Below are 15,109 nucleotides of genomic sequence, written 5' to 3'. Positions count from 1 at the left end.
AACTACTGTTGCGTTCTTTCGTCGCTAGCATTCTACACCGCTAGACAAGCTCCGTAACCTGATTGGCCAGAGGGCGAACATCGTCACAAATCCATGCTTTAATGGGACTCATGTTTGACAAACGAGTGAGAAACACACCATCCGTCTACACTCACTTTGCAGGTGACAGGCGAGTAGAGCATTATTTACGAGTCGCCGACAGATCGAGGTTTGCAAAGCTTTCGGATCAATGAATCGAAAGGAATCACGTGAAGGCATGCTTATCCAGTCTTGAACCGCGGTTAATTTCTCTCTCCGAGGCACTCGGCTCGATCATGCAAATCAGAGAGTCTTGTTCGTGGACACATGAGCGTGGCGAGCGGAGAGGAAAGCGTAAAACGGATAAGAAACTGCGGCGCAGACGTGGACAGTTCCTCTCATTGGTCGGTATAGTTCTGTACTTGGGGATATACGCGCCGGCATGTCACATATGTCAGCGTCCATATTCCCATTCTCTCAACTCTGCGGCGAAGTAGTAATCGACAAGACGTGAGTTTTGTGACCAACTACATAGATTATCGGCTGCTGCGGTATAGTCACGGCAGTGAGGTCGTTCTTCAACCCCAATCGATTTCATACCAGGCAGCTGTAGCCGAAAGTATTGTCCAAAAACTGTTTGGCGAATGCCTTGTTGCAGCTTTTCTCTTTAATGCTGTCTTGGCTTGCTGATTCCGTCGCCTCGCTTCTGCCTCTGCAGGTCGACCTGCAGGGTCCTGTAATCGAAGTCGACTCGCCTGGATTGCTGCGGATCGAACTGCAGGGTCTTCGCGTCAAAGTCAATTCGCCTGGATTGATGCGGCTCGAACTACAGGGTCTTCGCGTTTAAGGTGCTTTGCTTCTGGGGCTCGAACCGATACACTTTTTCGCTCACGTTGCTTTGCTGCTGCCTCCGTCTCACATAAGCCGGTTAATTTTGTTGTTGTCCTCAGGGGTTGAATCGCGCATAGCCACTGTGGAGAATTGGCCAGTTAAGACATTGGCCGAGACTGACAAATGTTCAAAATATGTGGTGTTCACAATGAGGTCTTGAATGCAGTGTGGCAGATATAAATTAAGAAGAAATTGCGGTTCCTGTAAGATGGATGGCTCAATATGGGAAGAAGGCTTTATGTGCAGTGTACTAGATGGCTCTATTATGGATGAATCTTGTGCAGGAGCATATAGAAGTAAGAATTACGAAAGAATTCAGGATGGGAGCCATCCGGTTTCTAAAAGTAAGTTATGAATGACGAAGTGCACATTTCTGTTGTTGTTCCCAAGCGTAGAAGCTCTATGAAAAAGATAAACTCCAGAGTATACGCTTTCGGACGTCGCAAGCGCACTGGCAAAGCGCATTAAATTATCATACGAAACCAGAAAGTGATTTGCATATATTTGCCAGTCTCCTATGCTTGCGCCACGCAAGCTGCGCGGTGCTGGCTGCTCTGCTAACCTCTCGATGCTGCAGCCGAATTACGCACGAAGTCGAGCTCAACGAGCAGCAGTTATGGCGTCTATGTCATTAAGGTGGCGCTTTGGACTAGCTGTAACATGACGAAGAGATGCTGGGCAGGAGAGTCGGGCACCATTTTTCTTGGGAAATGCAGAGGTCGATTTTGTTTCTCCCGCGCTGTCTCTCTTCCCGTAAACGATGCTGTAGAGCACCAGTCAACTGTGCAAGAGCAAATCATTAACTCTTTTGTATATCGAACAGGTGATTGCTCGAACAGGGCAATTCATCTTGAGCATCCGGTCTGTAACGATGTCCTTGCGAATGAAGAAAACAGGCGCGTTTGAGTGGAAGACAAATGCAGGCGCTCTGGGTCCACATTTTAATCGAACATGGTGCAGTCATGGGTGGATTTGCGAGTAAATCGTTAAGGGGGGAAGGAAGGGGGGGGGGATGCCCATGTTTTCCATGATTTGTAGAAAGGACGTGAATCAGTGTGGTTATATATTCAGTAATATATTCATCACCCTTAACTTTGCCGCGGGTACATAGCTCTAGATAAGCTTCGCTTGAAGCAAGATTGACTTTCGACTCGGGCGTCTTTAAAGTCAAAATAAAGGCCAACTTATAGGGCCAAGAAAATTTACCTAGAATTAGTTTGAAAGAAATGGTCTGTGCACGCCTTCTGGCAAGTGAATCGTAACGCTTTTCTGGGCAAAACATTGTTTTCAGGTAAGGGTCGGCCTCGCCACAGGTCCGCAAAAGTTAGCAGTGCTAGAACAATTATGCATAGTAAAACCTCATTAAGAAATCCCAATTAAACTCCATGCGAATATCCCTCCTCAAGCATGCACTGCATAGTGCAGCGTTGCCTGCGCCCCTGACATAAGCGCAATGGCAGGCGTGACGATTGTCAGAGGGCCCTGTCAATGAAAAACAGACTGCATAGTTTCGGTTTGACTTTTCCGACCTCAGCGCCAGCACGAGGTGACGGCGGCTATCCGCAGCGCATCAGCAGGGCCGGTGCGCGCTACCCTCGAAACCGGCTGACATTGCTCCAGCCAGCCGGACCCAGCTGCGCTCCGTTTCGACGTTGATTAGTGTGCAGCTGACGCATTTTCTTTAGAGGATGTCTTCTCTGCCGTTTCGGTGCCGACGCGTTTTCCTCTCGTTCAGCCGCGCGGTGCTTCCGTTATTCAACTGCGCCGAATCCGCGCCCGTCACACGCTGTTACTACTTCACACTGTTAAGAAAGCCGCCGAAGACTTTTCCAATATGAAGCAGTGCTGCTTCGACATACGTGACAGTGTGGACGCAGTGAGGCATCCGACGGAACTGCAAAAAATCGCAGCCGCGCAGTTTCATTCAGCAGCAGACGATAGTGAACCATGCTAACACCAAAAAAAAAAAATTGCGGAGGACACTTAATACTACGTACGTGCTGTGAAGGCGGAAGCATTGACTTTTTAATCCACCCTCAAATGCACTAATGAACCCTAATCAAACTTGAACCAGTCTCAACCCACAAGAATCCACCTGCACTCTATCACAAGCCACCATACTGCACCTTAATCCGGTGTAATCCACTCTTAATCCAGCACAATCCATTAATCCACTGACTGCGACTTGATCCAACATTAATCCACCAGAAAAAAAGGTTTAGTATTCCAATCAATCAACTAATCATTACGCTCTATCACGTACATCATGTCTGGCTTGCTGTACAACCCAAATACACAGGCCACACAGGTGAATCTCCCAGTTTTTAAAACCCGTTTGAAAAAAAATCACCCATATATATGTTTCAATGCAGTAATACCATACCAGAAAAGCACAGAGGTGCCCTACAGGTTTGCTCACCTACCTGGTACATGGGAGGTGCAGGGTTTGACACCCAGTGCAAAGTAACCACATTATTTTCCAATGAGTACAGGCTTCCCCCTAGCCAGTGACTTCACTTCTCTGGAATGATGAAATGCTTAAAATGGGACCCTGACCTTAACTTATGCAGATCAAAAACTTGATGGCATAATTTGGCCCCACAGCCCCAGTACTACTATAATCAGCAGCACAGCAAAGGTACACATAGCTGCAACATGAAAGTGCAGTCAGTTTGCATACAAAAATTACAATTTTTCACTTTTCCATTGAACTAAATTTATTGTGCGTACCATTTGTCCAGACCAAAAGTATTCCAAAAAGAGGTAAAAGTGTGCTCTCACAGAGTTATGAAGTAGTCACTGAATGAATGCTCATGATTTTGCTTTCATGTAGCCACCGTTATATCAGGGACAGAAATGCCCTGGACGCACTGCCGCTTGCTCAAATGCGTTGCTGCATCGCCAGTCCCACAGCGGTCCGCACGCAAAGGGGTTTTCGTCTAGAAGTGCCTGCTCTTGGGCATGGTGCAAGCAGCAGCCCACACAACGAATCGACCAGGTGGCGCCCTTCGCAGCGTATGCCACTACTCCGAAATCAGTCACAAAATTTTATTATTGGTACTGGGAGTGATGGGTTCTGCTGGCCCCACCACATGGCCTTCAGTTGGTGCTGAAGGCTGATGGGGCACCAGCAAGCTGCATTTATTTTTAGGTTTTACCACCGGCTTGCTGCTGGATACTGGAATGTGGCATCACATGTCAAGATGCAGGATTGGAGCACCATTCCGGGACACTCTCAGACAACTGCCCTTTCTAGCAGGAATGGACAGGGCGACAAAAAATATACCACCGCCAAGAACGCATCTACCGAGAGCGCTAGCGCGACCTAGGCACTTCTGCCTCTGATATAGTACATGTATAAACTGAACACAATGAAGATAACCCTTACCTTCCAATCTCTCAGGTTCCACCAGAGACATTCAACAATCGCTTTGCGAGAACTGCAACCCAGTCTACATCTGTCACATGTAGAGCTTCACGTAAACAAACACACTTTAAGTGTTCAGTGCCTTGTGTATTTATAAGAACATCCAAATATATCCAAAACTGCAGCTGCCTAAGACTTTGCCTTCCACAGAATACGCATGCTTACTACATACTCAAGAGCCAAAAGCAGATTTTTTACAAAAAAAAAGAACTGACAGAAACAAAAAATAAGCAGTCATTTATTTGTGACACCTGCTATCTCAAGGCAAACACTCAGCAAAATTTTTGACATGCAACTTTTAGACAAAAAGTTGGGTTTAAAGAGGGAGTTGGCCTGCTGACACTGCGACCGTCACCTTTTCTGCAGGCGTGGAAGGGCTGCTTGCCCACCTATTTAATACTCCAAGGTTCTTAATTATGGTCTTCACAACTACAGTCTTTAATCTCTCCAGTATTAGGGGTATCATACATTGTAAATTTCACCCAACTTTTGGTGCTGACACCAATATATATCTAATAAACGGATATATTCTTCCTGAATTATGATGCACCATGGTTCGCACACAACTATTCATGAAGATTAAAGCAATAAGGTTTAAGTAAAGCGTCAGAAAGTAACAATGCAGCACTTTATGCTGTAACTAAACAAAGAAGCAATCAGGAAACCAACGTGTGCTAGAAAAAGAAGATGTAATCTTTTTTCCAAACAGACTTCAATAAGGGTCACGCAATCACATTGCTGGATAAGATGTAACTGAAAGTAACAAGCAGCAAAGCTTTTTTTTTTTCCAGCAGGAAAGGAGGGCAACAGTTCCTACATACATTTCCCACATGCAAAACACATTTGTGCTAGTTCTAATCCCGAGTAAAAGAAAAGGTTTACCAGGTCAGTTCTGTCATACGTTAGTCACTATTCGAGGTTTCAAAACAGTCATCCAAAGTCAATAATGTGGCCTATTCTTAAATTAGGAACATTAACTCCACACGGCTCTACACAAAACACAAATATACAAGGAAACTGCACATCAAGGAAGAGGAAATAAGCAGGCAGATGAAAATGCTGGATCATGCGTTCCTGACCTCGAGTACATAACAATAAAATCAGTAAATAAAGGAAATCCTTTACGTCGACACCTTGTGCTCAAAAAATGATCAGCGGAGCCCATCACATCAATTTTTAACATATCACACAACATTTAGACACTGTCACGTGCAAAATTAAATGAGGTCTTAACAGTGACAATGAATCGCAACAAGTAATAAATATGTTAAACGCCAACCAAGAAACTTAGTTTCCCATCACTGTAAAGGACATATAACAGCCCATACGCAACTGTATAAATAACACATGAGCAGACATATAGTACAAGTGATGAAAAAAAAAAGCGATTCACTGTGCACCCATTTTGTTAAGTGAATTTCTCAGCAGAAACAAAACAAATGATTGAGTTTAAATGAAAAACCTGGGAAACAACAGAACTTTGCAGTTACAAACAATGCATCAATAAGAATGAAGGAAGTTCAAGGCCTCCAGAAACAAAACCAAAATGTGCTGGTGATAACATATTCCTACGCAGAATGCTGCTAGCTTATAAAAGAAAGAATTTAAAAGCATGAGCTCACTGAAAGGTTTGACGTGTTTCCCCTGCACAAAAAATATACAAACCTCCTAGCAAAGGTCAGCACAACGTTATTTCAGGTTTGCAAGATTTAACAAATCCTACGATTTGTGAAAACTAAAACTGCCATGAGGCAACTGTGAGTGCATAATCAAATCATAATGCTGATAGCAAAGATGCTGTTGTTAGCAAAAAAGAAACGTGCCCGTAATCCCGTACAGTTCAGTGTTGCTGCTTGTAAAGAGGGTGCTATTATTTCCCGCACCTAAAAAATGAATACTAGTGACAACCGAGAACAGTGCACGGTTGGTCCCTAGGTCTCCCTGGTCAATATAACAAGTCCAATCAACAAGTTCACCGGCTGCCCCAATTCAGTAAGCCTGCAGTAGCTTCATAAGAAAGCGTCCAGGTTTACGAGAGCAACTCAGTGGACAACTAAAGTTGGAATAAATCGGATAAATAACGATGTGACATTGAAGACGCTGCAACGAGGAAATGTTCCCAGGATGTCGCATTACTGGTACAATCGAGTTTTGCTGAATACTACGAGTGGGAGATTCTGCCGGAGACCGTCTTGATGTTGGACCTGCAAGGTGGCAGCCAAGAAAAAGTTATCAGCAGGACAATTTAATACTGATAAGCAGTGATAGGAACAAAAACAGGCAAGCAGACTCACCAAATCAAACCAACGGCACAGATGACAATATTTTTCTTTTTCCTTAAAGCTCAGAGATGCCTGCAGAAGAAAAGAATGGGCATGAAAGAACAGCGATTAAAGCAAATGGCAAATGAAAAACATGAGCGCTTAGTTTATAAGCTGCCATGGATTTGCAGATGTTGTTGACTGTGCATGCAGAGGACTTGATTAAACAAAAGTTCCTTTGCCTAAATTTTGCAACAGGCCAAGCAACTGAGTGCACTGCCCACGTTTTACAAGAAAATAAGGTACATTTGTGGAAAACCACCATACGTAGCCAAAAATTTCACCAACAATTCCATGTTGTTTCTTCATGCCACTTCGAGACTAGTACAGCAAATTTAAAACATGCATGGAGTAGAAAAACAGCTGTTTTGCCATCAGGCAACAAGAAACAACTAAAGCCAAGTAATCAAGACCCAATTCCCATTTTTAATATTCAAGAAAAGAGCAAATTATGAACTTATGCTACAAATAGCAGAAACATTGGTTAGTACATTACTATTCTCCCAATCCCATCAAGCTCCACCATCAATATGGCTAGAGCTGTCTTCAATCATTACGGCAATTAAAAAAGCGAAACACTTCTGTGCATGCTTAAAAAGGCCCTGAAACAATATTTGCACTACCTGAGAAACTAATCTAGGCACTGAAAAAAACACGCAAAGCCTTTTTCCCAGCTCCAGGACAAAGACAACAAGGTGTGAAAAAGAATTACCCTGCCCTCAAAACTGCAACTTTGTACCTCAAACCTCGCGATAGAAGCCTAGGGCTATAAGCAGACAATGCATCATTCAGTGATATTAGTACAGCCTCTTTTGAATGCCTGAAGCTGAGCTCTTTCCTTGCCTCTTGCTACACTCAAATTTTTCTTTTTTCTGGAGTTATTTGTAATTAACAAACCACTTCCTTCTCTCTTTGCTGATCCACACAGCAATGTGGGGACATGGACAGGCTTGATAAGGCAAGCAAGAAATTTTTTGCTGGAAAATCTTGGCAGGGGTCTACAACAGTTTCAGATGGAGAGAAGTGTTTTGTTAAGCTAGCAGTGCCAGCAGCTGGAATCAGAAGATTATGCTTCTAGGCTAAACCGACAAGACTGCTGAGGAGGCTGCAATGAGGCCATTGGGAAGAGAGGAGGTCAGAGAAAATGCTAACAATAGCCCTCTCCCAAACGACATCATCTGGGCAGAGGCAGGTGAAAATGCAAAGCGCGTTGTTACCTTGGCCCACCAAGAGACACGAAATTAAAAAACAGCAACTCATAAATTTCAAGCTTCATTCAAAATGCTCAAATGACTCAAATTCTCGCAAGGAGGTTCTCTATCAATTCTATGACCTCCAATAATGTTTCAGGATTACTTTAACAGCAGCAACAGCAAGGTTCGAGCAATGCTGATGTTCTCCAAGTCAATTTGATGCTCGCCTCAATTACAAGCTAGCATTGGAGCTCTAACCCTAAGCTGTCAACACGTTCGAAGCCGGCGTGGTCATACTAGTCTGAAGCTATGCATCCTGTGCACGCAATTCAAAAAGCAGGGCATGCAGTTCATTTGCATGAGAAGTAATCTTCAAGAAGTGAATGTGGCACTGCAGCAGTGATGTGCACTAAAAAGCACAAACCTCTGTGATGCTCCTGCTTCTTCACCCTGTCCAATAATATTTTGCACCACAGCATATTCAGCCAATTTATAAGCCTTTCTTGACATGGAGGTTGGCATTCTTTCTAGACGCCTGGTAACAAAGGGCAGCTTCTTTCCTCCTCCCTTTGCCATTTCTCTGAGATCATGATGCTAACGCTCCACTGAATTCTCATGATTTAAATAACTACTACTTGCTCATTCACAGCATCACAATATGTAGGTTTTGGTTACTCATGAGGTGTAATGTGGCACAAATGGCTGAAGATTATATCTGGAACACTTCGTGATCAACCGCCTAGAACGACCTCAAGCCAGGCAAGCAAAATGAAAGCAGAAAATTTTTAAGAGTGCCTCCTCCACATTTTATAGTAGCTGAGGTGTTTTCACAATGAGCGTGTTTTTGCCTGCTTGTTTTTCAAGCACGAGTGCTTCAAAAAGTCTCAAATCTATGTTGTCTACGCAGTCTTGGCATGTTCCTCACAAAAATATGAAACAATACAATAAGAATTCATGACTAGAAGGGCTAAATGCAGTAATGCGGCGCTTAAACCTGTTGGTTTAACCGAAATGCACAGGAAACACTCAAATGACTTGTGCAAGTAGTTTGGTAAAAAAGTGTAAAACTTTATTTTTCAGCAGTTTCAGCAACAAAACAGTCATTTTCCTGCGGTCTCAGCGACAGAATCGTCTGCATTTGAACCAAGATTTGTAGTGAAAACTGTAATCGCTTACTTTCAATATAGCCCCACTTTCACCTTGTTTCCAACACAGGGCCAACCAATAACAAGCAATGATGAAGCAAGAATTGAAAAAGTATGGCTTGGGAAATTCTAATTAAGCACCTACTGGTGGCTGCACTGCTAAAATGCCAGAAAAACTCCTGCCTAGTTCTCGCGAATCTGTTTAGCCTGAACAGTCCTGTCTGCTAAAAGCCCAGTTCAACATCAATTACATTTCTGAATGCATGCTACATGTGATGACATTCTTAGATTTTTTTTCCTAGGAAACTAAATTTTGTTTTCATTTTATATAAGGTAGTTGGCACAGACATGTCTAAACAGTAAACAAGTTGTAACAACAAAAATCTCCAATTTGTTGAAATGAAAAAGCAAGAACTCCATCGCACAGAGCAAGGTTCTGTGAATGCGACAAAACATACGTGTTCAGAATAGATAAAACAGCTGTGAAGAAATCTGCAGCACAAAGTCAGCATCTTAGTCAGAAAACTGAAATGGATGCAAACAACCATTTTTCGAGCATTTCCGCAGTATGCAGTGCCACCATGGTGCACGCAACAATCTTTTTAGACTACTTCACTGTGGATTTCAGCAATGAAACTTCAGGACAGCCTAGAAAGTGAAACATACTAGCAGATAAAAAATATTTTTTTTTCGAAAGAATAACGTTTTGGCCATTTTCCATGATTTGAAAGGCCATGTCTTCCCTCAAGATGCAAAATGCCAGCCATTGCAGACTTGTGTGAACAATGCAATCATAGGACAAAATGTTGAGAACTTACGATGGTGGGATGTAGAGAGTAGTAGAGGAAGACATCGGCTAGAGTCAGCGAAACGCCCACGAAAAAACACCGGTCAGCAAGGTAGCTGTTCAGCTCCTGAAAAATTCAAGCAAACAAAAAATTTATCCCAACGGTAAATTTCTAGGTTACGTTGGCTTTTCAATGAACAGCCCTGTAATCTGGGATGGTGAAGCAAGATACACATGTGCACAGGGTAAGAATGACATTCCTTCTATAACTGAAACACCTCAGCCAAATTTGACATCCCCTATCCGAGTGCTATAAATCAAGCGCAGCTCCTAACTTACTAATAATTTTAATGTAACAGCTGACATCAGTGGCAGCAATGTCAGCAAAAAAAAAAAATACCAACACTGTTCCCACTTCGAGTTATTGATCAATTCACTCTCGCCCTACCATAGGCTTGCCGTCCCGGTTAGCTCAGTTGGTAGAGCGACTGCTCCTGTGAAGCGGTGATCCCGGATTCAAGCCCCGGACCAGGACGAATTTTTCTTTAACTGCGAGGTTTCCGAGAAATCTGTACAGCTTTCCTTTGTAGCCGTATGGCTGTGCTTGAGTGGATGCCAATGAGTAATTACTCTATTATTACAAATCTGCTGCACCTTGGGGGATTCCCCTAAAAAAAAAATTGACCAATGTACGGTGGGCGCTGCGGTGATGTGCAAAGTGGAAGATGTGCCATTCTACCAGCCATGGCAGCAGACAAAACTCTGATCATGTGGTGGCACAATGCATTTAGTCTAGAGATACTTGACCATATGCTAATGATACTCATATTAATAGGTTCTTGGTTAAGTCAGTCGTGTTACTACAATGCATCTTAATTGTAACTAAAAGCAATATACAGTCTTTATGTATGGTGGACCTAGTAGCCTATGCAATGCATGAATCCTTTGCGGCATGGCATCTACAATTATGCACGAGACTTTTGAAACTTTCTTTCGAACTATCTAGAGCATTTTCACGAAGTCAGTTATGCCAGCTATATTTGAAATCCCTGCTGGAAAGAATGGTAGGGCCATTTTGTGCTTAAAAAAAGGGTCACTTTTCAAACACAAGAAAAAAGATGCCGCCACCGTCTGCAAGACGTTGCAGTAACGAGCGTTAGCTGTTTGGTTTACTAGAAATCATATGAATGAGATTAAAGTGAGGTACACCAATGAAAATACGAATTTGACATCTTGGATTTATAAGTGGCGTCACCAGTCAATCACCAATTGCATATATCAGTGACGTCACCAACCAATCAACAATTCGATATACTAATGATGTCACCAATAAATCACCAAATGGGTTGCTATATCGATTTACTATGGGGGCTGCCATCTTGAATTCCTCGGACCAAAAATTTCACTCCGAAGGGAGGTGGTAGCAGACCACAAGAAATAGAGAAACGCAATGAATAAGAGCTAATGCTCTTAAAAAAAATTAATGTGAAGTTCCACTTAGGAAGTGCTGTCAGGTGCTCCAACTTCTTTCTTCTCTCATATGCTGGAATATTTTACCAAAGGACTATGTTGCCGAATTTTCATTGCAGAAACAGCTTCAGGCGATAAAGAAAACAATTCATTGGGCATAAATGCGTTTTGTGAAGAATAGGGCTGAAGTCCCAAGAGACTGGAAGTGTGGACCGTGTGTGAATCCGTAAAATTTTTGAGCCATTCATGTTATTTTTATGAGATGGGGGTTTCAAATATACACATACAAATTTTCACATTCTTCTTGACAGTAGAGGATAATGCATGTATGAAAAGGTCATGCAATGTACAGTCTGGAAAACTTTACTCACTGCTACCCATAATATGCGAAAATTAAAAGGTACTGAATTTATCAGCAAATGGGTACGCCACTAAAAAACTGACAAAGCCTGAGGGTACCCCAATGCAAGCATGTCTCAAGCTGCTTACCTCACAACACTCCAGCAATGCACAACTTCAAAAGCATTACCAAGCTAGACATAAGTAAGCTTCACATCAGCTATATAGGAGGAAATAATGAAACTGAATAAGCGGGTGTAAATCACAGGCTACAAGTGCATGCAGGAAAAGCAAGTATCTTGCACTCATGCAAACATGAAGAAGCAAGTCATTGGCGGATGGTGACTAGTCATGCTAAAGTATATCTAACACAGTCACAAAACCTAACCCGAGTAGTTAGACAGGTGCAGGACATAATAGCAGTGCTTCAATAAAAGCTTCCTCCAGAGACAGCATTAGCCTATTTCCAGGGTCGTTACCTCTCACCACTTTTGGCACATGTCTGAATAGGGAACAACATGTGGCCTTCTCTGTACCACTGCAGTATCAATACAGACTGAGCTGTAAGGTGTGACCCACATTAAAGGCACTTAACTCTTTGTAGGTCAGACAGCAGGACCCATGCTGTCCTATTTGCTTCAAGTGCTGGCAGACAGACAACAATGCACCTAGTATGGACCACATTTTTGCATGTTGATTACAACTGAACTATCAAACACTCTATTTAAAGTGTTTTTATCTTTTGCTATCTGGCCTCCTTGGCGTTCTGCGCTTTTACAAGTGCATGTGACAGCTCGACACGGAAAATTTTGGTGGGAAAAAAAACTTTGAAAAACTGCTATGCATCTGAGCCATTTCCACAGCCAACTGCCTCATAATACTCCTTGATGCAAGACTGCGGTACACACATGTACCACACTTGAGGTCTTTTTACGAAGTCACTGACACAGGTATGTACCCCTTTTTTCTACAAAACCAGCGGCCAAAGCAGGCTGAAAGCTATGTCATTGAATTTCTAGAGGCATTCAGAATTCAACTTTGCCATTTGCATACATGTGAGACGTGTACAGCTGTGTTTTTTTCAGAGAGTTAAGAGGCAACATAAAGCATGTTGGACTGAAAGAAAAAAAAAAGTAACAGTAGGTTCAACATTAGTCAATGCTTTGAGACTGTACACTTATTCTTAATGAGCACTGCAAATTTATGCAGCTTTAATTTAGTAACGGTCTGAGTGTGCCATGATGCTTGACTAATATCTAAGCGTTAATCTCTTTGCAATTAAAGTTCAGAACAAATAGGTTCCAAGCTTCGTGCCACATTTCAAATAAAGTTTACCTTTATCAGAGAAAAGACTTGTCAGCAGGTCTGCTTATTCACACTCTGGCATTGTAACCTAGCTAGCAATTTCCACCAATTCTATAGACACATACCTGCAGTATCTCATGTGCAGTGTCTAAAGGTAGTGAGCCACCTTCACAGCGAACAGCCACGTACTCAAGCCACTGCTGAATGAGAGCCCGTTCTTGAGCATCTTTTCCTGCATCGGATGCAAAAGAGAGGAGAAATCAGGTAAAAAAAAATAAGTCATGCCCCTGGTTACCACATATAACATGATATCACTGGTAAAAAAATATTTTGTTGACAACACATAATCAAAACTGCAGCCATGACTCACCCCTTGTCTTTGACTGATTTTTAAAAAAAATGACCCAGCGAAGCTATAACTCAGAACTGCTACCTCATTGAGAGACATAAATTGATTTCCTGATTTATCCAAATATAAGTAATTGCTAAACCATATCAAACTGAGTCTAACTCTTGTGCAATTTATGGCACAATGAACTCAGAAAGCCGACTTCAATTGCACCATGCCACTGGTGCAACAAGCAGTACTTTATTATATAGCATTGTCACATCCGAGTCGCTTGGTGCTCACGATGACCTAAGTGGCAAGAGTTCTGGAAATTTCACTAAAAGCCATCCTGAGCATTTTTTTCAGGAACACAGTGCCTAACAGACACAAGGCATCAAGCCATGTAAAAACCCCTGGATTTTTTTTTTTACCCTCTGAGCTTGCCTGCCTGAACACTGACAAGTTGTTCTACTTTCCTCTCATTATTCTAGGGATTGCAGCAAAAATTACATATATTACCAAAAAAAATTGAAAATTGGTTTTTGGGGAAAGGAGATGGCGCAGTATCTCACATATATCATTGGACACCTGAACCGCGCCCTAAGGCAAGGGATAAAGGAGGGAGTCAAAGAAGAAAGGAAGAAAGAGGTGCCATAGTGGTAGGCTCCGGAATAATTTCGACCACTTGGGGATCTTTAACGTGCACTGACATCGAACAGCACACGGGCGCCTTAGCGTTTCGCCTCCATGCGGCCGCTACGGTCGGGTTCCAACCAAGTTACAGAATTATTGCTCTAACTAATGAATGACTGAAGTGACTATAAATCTTGGTTTTCCATGGTTTTTGATCTCTCGTCGATTTTTGCCGTCCGACAAGCTGTCTTTTACACAGGTTAGGGGAACACCTGCGGCGACCACATAACGCAACTGTCGCTTCGATTGCTACTCTTCGTGAAAAGGGCCAACGTCGACTTCCTTAGAAATACATGTAGAAATAAAAAAAAAAGCTTACCCAGGAAGCTCCGTCCTTTCTCCGACTGCTCGGCAATGTAACGCCCGATCGGGGCGCAGCCCGTCAGCTCCAGCCCCGAATCTGCCTTCACCGATGGAACCTGCAAATCACCATGAAGTGCGCATCCTTTTTCAGGAGCCTGGGACCAGCTTGTCAAGGTCACTATGCAGCCATATGCAGACATAAATGTCAGCTTTGACACCGACTTCACTTAATAGGCTTTAACAAGCCTTATTCCGCTTCCAAGACAAGCGGTTACCGATACGAAGTTTCACCACCGGTAACGCGACATGACAGTTTTACAAAAAAAAAAAAAAGAAAGGATGAATGAAGAATGAATGGAGTGCACCACTCCCGCTGTTTATTTACTGTCCACCTCCACTGATGCTCTTTTATTTTCGAAAGACTAAGACGTGCTCAAAAAGCAAGACGAACTTTGCAGCGTGTCTCAGCGTAGTGTGGGTGCTCTGTGATGCTTGAAGAAATCGTGTTACTGCCGGCGAGGCACGTAAACACATGTGACCTCATTTCGAGACGACCAGTTTCGCGAACGCATCACCCGTGCGTGGAGTTGCGATAAGGATTCGTAACAGGAGAGCTAAAACATCGCTTACCTTCTTCTTGTACTGAACGCTGACGGTTTCCACCGGAGTATTTAAAAAATCGACGAAATTCTTTATGTGGGCTACCATCTTGGACACCGGCCGCGTTGACGCTGACGCTGGCGTTTGCTTTTGCTGCGTCGTGATGAGCAATGCGGTCAAAAAATAAAAATAAAACCAGCTTTACAGCACAGTTCTAGCCAAAGCATTTTTGCGTGCTTATATTTTTGTTTGCTCTTCATCAAGTTATTATTCTTTTATTTTTCGTGAG

At 42.9% G+C, this 15,109-nt stretch overlaps 1 protein-coding gene across 2 annotated transcripts; it reads right to left on the bottom strand.

Annotated features, from left to right (window-relative positions):
• Positions 1-4,557: 4,557 nt before the first annotated feature.
• AIMP3 (aaRS-interacting multifunctional protein 3) lies at positions 4,558-14,992 on the bottom strand. Of its 2 annotated transcripts, none has more exons than XM_077641942.1 (6): positions 14,851-14,992; positions 14,237-14,336; positions 13,022-13,128; positions 9,814-9,909; positions 6,631-6,690; positions 4,558-6,540 (listed from the first exon to the last, which is right to left on the bottom strand). In XM_077641942.1, the coding sequence occupies exons 1-6, from the start codon at positions 14,926-14,928 to the stop codon at positions 6,469-6,471; spliced, it is 513 nt and encodes a 170-aa protein (XP_077498068.1). In that variant the 5' UTR covers positions 14,929-14,992; the 3' UTR covers positions 4,558-6,468. The 2 variants fall into 2 exon arrangements, with proteins under 2 accessions (XP_077498068.1, XP_077498069.1); XM_077641943.1 differs by having other exon boundaries at positions 14,237-14,338; positions 14,856-14,992.
• Between the last annotated feature and the right edge of the window lie 117 nt (positions 14,993-15,109).

Source organism: Amblyomma americanum, chromosome 10 (genome assembly GCF_052857255.1).
Source record: "Amblyomma americanum isolate KBUSLIRL-KWMA chromosome 10, ASM5285725v1, whole genome shotgun sequence".
NCBI classification, from domain to species: domain Eukaryota; kingdom Metazoa; phylum Arthropoda; class Arachnida; order Ixodida; family Ixodidae; genus Amblyomma; species Amblyomma americanum.
Note: the sequence above shows the minus strand (reverse complement) of the source record. Positions and strands in the feature narration are given on the sequence as shown.